General features: G+C 43.3%; 1 protein-coding gene across 1 annotated transcript; it reads right to left on the bottom strand.

Moving 5' to 3' along the window:
* Positions 1-1,816: 1,816 nt before the first annotated feature.
* LOC147450153 (purple acid phosphatase 7-like) lies at positions 1,817-4,292 on the bottom strand. Its single transcript, XM_086520663.1, has 8 exons — positions 3,987-4,292; positions 3,520-3,780; positions 3,288-3,444; positions 2,839-2,982; positions 2,608-2,747; positions 2,385-2,513; positions 2,220-2,287; positions 1,817-2,114 (listed from the first exon to the last, which is right to left on the bottom strand). Exons 1-8 carry the CDS (start codon positions 4,035-4,037, stop codon positions 1,919-1,921), a joined length of 1,146 nt encoding a protein of 381 aa, XP_086376789.1. The 5' UTR covers positions 4,038-4,292; the 3' UTR covers positions 1,817-1,918.
* Positions 4,293-4,554: the final 262 nt, after the last annotated feature.

The raw sequence follows: 4,554 nt of genomic DNA, 5'->3' as shown, positions 1-4,554 counted from the left end.
TATGAAGTACGCAAAGGAACCATTATGGTTGAACATTGTCCAAGTGACCAGATGATTGCAGACATTTTGACCAAAGGTCTCAATGAGTCACGTTTCATCCTCTTGCGCTCGGAGCTTGGAGTTGCTTCGGCCTCACTCTTTCTAGATTAGCTTCTTTGCTATTGTAATAGCTTTGTACATATGACATTGTAATCTTTTAGGTACCATGCACTATGCACACTCCACATTTGCACCTTGTGATATCTAAGTCACTTGAATATTTGTACATAGATGCACAATTCACTTTCACATCATCACCGCTGGTTCATATTTCACATTGTATATGGGCTTGGGTTTTTCCCTTGAACTCCCCAAGGGTTTTTTCATCCAAAGCTAGAGACTTTTGTTTGAGTGGGGGTGTTGGAGCTATATATGGCTCACTCTACTGAACTTGGTCTCACCTATATATTTGTATCTTGTCCTCAATATGAATCAGTCTTTGGGAGCGTATATGGTGTGTTTCTTGTCTCGTCTCTCTCTTTTTCTCTCTACATCTCAACAACTGCCCCCCGTTTGAGGCATTAAGAGCTTGGGTTAGGAATCAATGGGGTACTAGTTCCCTTGAATTTCAAGGAAGAAGCGTTACACAATAAGAACTCCATGGACACACTCAAAATTGCCTTTTCGTCACAAAAACACGTCCAAAGTATTCATTAAGATGTGAATTTCACGAGCACGTCAGCACAAAGAGTTTTTTAGTACATAGGCCATAGCTTTGAATACATAACCTTTTTTTTTATAAGTATAAAAACACCTTTAGATCTGTCCTAGCTAAATTCCACTAAGCTGTGCTTTAGAGATCTAATGCCAATTTCATGATAATTGACCAAAAACAACACCTATTTTTTATTGACTCAACTTAGGTTTAAAAATATTACTCAAAACCAACTCTGAAGGTGGAACCACTAGCCTTAAAGATAGGTCATAAGCACTTTAGAACCTCCTGGCCTTTCAAGCAATAATTCTAGGAAGTTTTTCATTTAAGGACACAAAACTATATGAGGACATAAAAGTGTCTATCCACCAAATGTAATGCTAGGGTAAGATTGTGGGTTCAAACTATCGTATGTCATAGGATGACCTGAGTTTACGAGCCTCGTCACTATATCGCATAGACATATGGTTTTGAGGGGTACCAGGGCAAAAAATTGGGGGGACGAGGCGGCTTTAATCTTAGCTCTCAGATCATTTAGTGAACTAGGGCTAAACAAAGGTGAACTAGGGGTGAACTAAGGGTGAACTGGGGGCGGATAAACTGGGGTGTGATCATGTGCCATGCCAACATGGCAAGCGACACGTGCTAGCGTGGTGGTATGGCATTCGAGTGACAACCGAGAGGTCTTGGGTTCGACCCACACCCCACGAGGCTGGTGAACTAGGGGTGAACTTGAAGCACCATTTTTGCCCCGAGATCACCCTAGTTCACCCTTAGTTCATCACTCGATCGGACAGTTGAGATCAAAGCCACTTCCCACCCCGCAATTTGGGCCTTAGATCCCCCCTATTGACCCCGTTTAAGATAGCGACGAGGGTTTACGAGCCCACTGAATTTCCAAAGTTTATCATTTATAAATGTGAGCATTTGAAACATTCCTCCTGTGGAAGATACGATCAAAGTTCTTCGCTTTTTGAGTTGCATAATTAAACTTACCTTGAATAAGCGACATATAGTAGTTGTAATACACATCCAATTTCTGACTTATCTATTTTACTACTCATGTGAAAAATGGCGCCCCTGCCCCTTTCCGTGATTGAAGCATTGAAGAAAGAATGATTGAAGCACAGACATTAATTAAGCCCTGCCGCCAATTAAAATACAAATGGTCAGTCAAGCAAAATCATCAATGTTACAGAGCAATATCTCGATCGGCCATTCATCTCATAAATCCTTAGTGTAAGAGTACAAAGCGACTCCATAGACATCGTAGAATGTAAGCAGAGCTGATGTTGCAGTCATGCAGACGGCGAGAAACCCTTGCCCTTCATGCACAAACTGAACTCCATCATCATCATCATATGATCGCAGTCCAGCATACGATTTCGACCCTCCTCCACTCGTCACAAAATGAATGGCGCTGCAATATATAATATAGCAACGGTACCAGTTCAAAACTCGTAAAGGAACATGATCAAATTCAGTATATACAGCGCCGCGCGGGGCAAACGCGGCATAATCAAACCTGTCTGTGCGCTTGATATGTTGGAGAATATGATCGTGCCCATTTACGTACATGTCTACTTCAGATTTCTGCATGAATGAAGCAGCCAATATGAGATCAAAGCTATATATATGTGGAGCAAGATTTATATTCTCTTCACGAATCTATAAAATTGCTTAATCCTGCCTCGAGAATGGGTAACAGTTGTTTTACAAGCTCGGACATGTCACCGTGGCTTCCAATGCTCCTGATCGTGTGATGCCCGAGTACAAACTTCCATGTCGCAGTGGAAGCCTGTAGTTTAGCATCAAGATCCTGCTCAAAAACACGATTAGTATCATGGGCTTAAGTGTGTACTCGGCGAGTGTACTGTGTGTGTGTGCGCGTGTGCATATTGTGCATATTGTACTTGTAACTGAGATTGTAGCTGCTCGGCTCGAGGAGCTAAGCCTCTCCAGTCGTAGTGTTTTGTTGTTGAATTCTCCCAGTATGCATCAATGAAAGGTGTTGTGTCAAAGAAGAACATGTCAACTGAGTCACTGCAAGCTTCTGCCGAGCAAAATTTAGTAAAAAACATGACACAACAGCACATTTAGCCACAAACTCACTTGAACCAAGAAAGATATGCTATCACCCTCACCTGCATTATGCCGTGAATTAACTCCATTGCATAATGGGAAGCTGAGTTGAAACTGGCGTCGGCAGAACCATCTCCAATCGTGCTGCGCAATCTCATCCGAGAGTTGCGCAAGTGCATCGCCCATGTAGTCATGGTTTCCAAGGACTGATGAAAGAGCGATAATCAGCCGATCATTGAATATCAATAATAATCATTAAAGCAATAGGAACTCTACTACAGTTATTTCCTGTAGAGCGAGCTGAGTTCTGTGATTACAAATACTTCCGTTCACATTTCATCCATTCATTACAAAAGTTAGATGGGCAAAACAAATTCCATTCATTTCAATGTTAAACAAGTACTTTTGACGTTTGATTCATGTAATATATATGAGAAATCCCTCTTCACAAAAGCTCTGATAAAGATGTAATTAGATAATAGTTATAAGTAGAGGGCATCCAGATTCCTACCCGCATACCAAGTTGTTTGCAAGCTAGAAGCAGTGTATATATCACTGAATGACTCGGAGAACGCAGAATCATTCACCCCTGTCAGCCCACGATCGTAGAAGTTATCCCCCACCGAGATCACAAACTGTATGCCAAGCTCATCGCCGACCTTTCCCATCTGCACGTCGGAGTACCTTGCTTAATGCCATGCAAAATTCAAGATCACAGAGGCAATTACTTTCAAAATGCTTGCCTGCGTAGCCACCAGGGATTGGTTGTAGAGACCATGGCGGCCCCAGTCACCAACAACTAAAAAGTTGAGGCTGTACTCTGATAATGATGATGATGCTCGGTTCTGAAGAATGCTCTGAGAAGCTCTACTCTGTAGAGCTGTCTTCAAGCCATAAGCAGCGACAGCAATCAGACCGAAGCTGAAAAGGCAAATTAGGGCCGCTCTCTTCCAACTATGGCAGCCGCTTCTGCCCAAGCTTTGCCCAGAAGCTGCCTTCTGCAGCTGTATTATAAGCAAAAATCAAGAAGAAGTGAGTTTGATAAACATATGTCATAAAGGCTAGCTGCTAATGCATTGACTATGGAAGAAGAAAGAAGGTAAAGTACAGTGCCGAAGGAGAGTTTTTGTAGATGAAGAGGCGATCGATGGACGAAATGTTAAAGAAATCAAATTTGGAGGGGCGTAGACGAGAACAGCTGAGGCTTTACCTGAGCAGAGATGGGCAGCAGAGGAGCTTCTGCGGAAGCTTGCGACGTCATAGCTGGGGTCGAGCTTGCCTTTCTGATCTTTTCAGGTTCTTATGGGCAACCTGCAGAGGAGTCGCCTCGTTAAAAGCAAGAAGGGCGAGAAACAGGGAGCATGCTGGCAGCGCTTCTTTCTCGCAGGTGTGGTCGAGCCTCCTTCTCCAACGTCGTCTGCTATGGTTGCCCGCCATAATTGGACGCTACGAAATCGGTAGCCGGTTGGCGATGTGTGTCAGTAAGAATCCTTTGCATTTCTTTGTTTTGTTGCGCAGAATGTGGTAGTGGATATCATTCGATCCAACTACGCCGCTCTAAACAGCCCCACTGACAGTTATCGTTGAACGTATGATCCTTGTGAACTTTGTCCATGTGGCATGACTTTATAGAGAAGAAGATGTCTGTGCCAGAGTGAGCGTGTGTGTGTGTGTGTGAGAGAGAGAGAGAGAGAGAGACTCCTTAGGGGGTGTTCACGAGGACCTTAATCAACCTTAATAAGGCCCTCCAATGCTTGCATTGGCATCCATGCTCTTCA

Source organism: Adiantum capillus-veneris, chromosome 9, assembly GCF_014529385.1.
Source record: "Adiantum capillus-veneris isolate H3 chromosome 9, ASM1452938v2, whole genome shotgun sequence".
Classification (NCBI taxonomy): domain Eukaryota; kingdom Viridiplantae; phylum Streptophyta; class Polypodiopsida; order Polypodiales; family Pteridaceae; genus Adiantum; species Adiantum capillus-veneris.
This window is presented reverse-complemented; position numbering and strand designations above follow the sequence as displayed.

Coding starts and splice junctions, on each gene's coding strand:
- LOC147450153 (XM_086520663.1), bottom strand. CDS start 4,037: ATGACGTCGCAAGCTTCCGCAGAAGCTCCTCTGCTGCCCATCTCTGCT. Junction 3,781..3,986: donor TGCTGCCCATCTCTGCTCAG/GTAAAGCCTCAG, acceptor CTTATAATACAG/CTGCAGAAGGCAGCTTCTGG. Junction 2,514..2,607: donor AGCTACAATCTCAGTTACAA/GTACAATATGCA, acceptor GTTTTTGAGCAG/GATCTTGATGCTAAACTACA.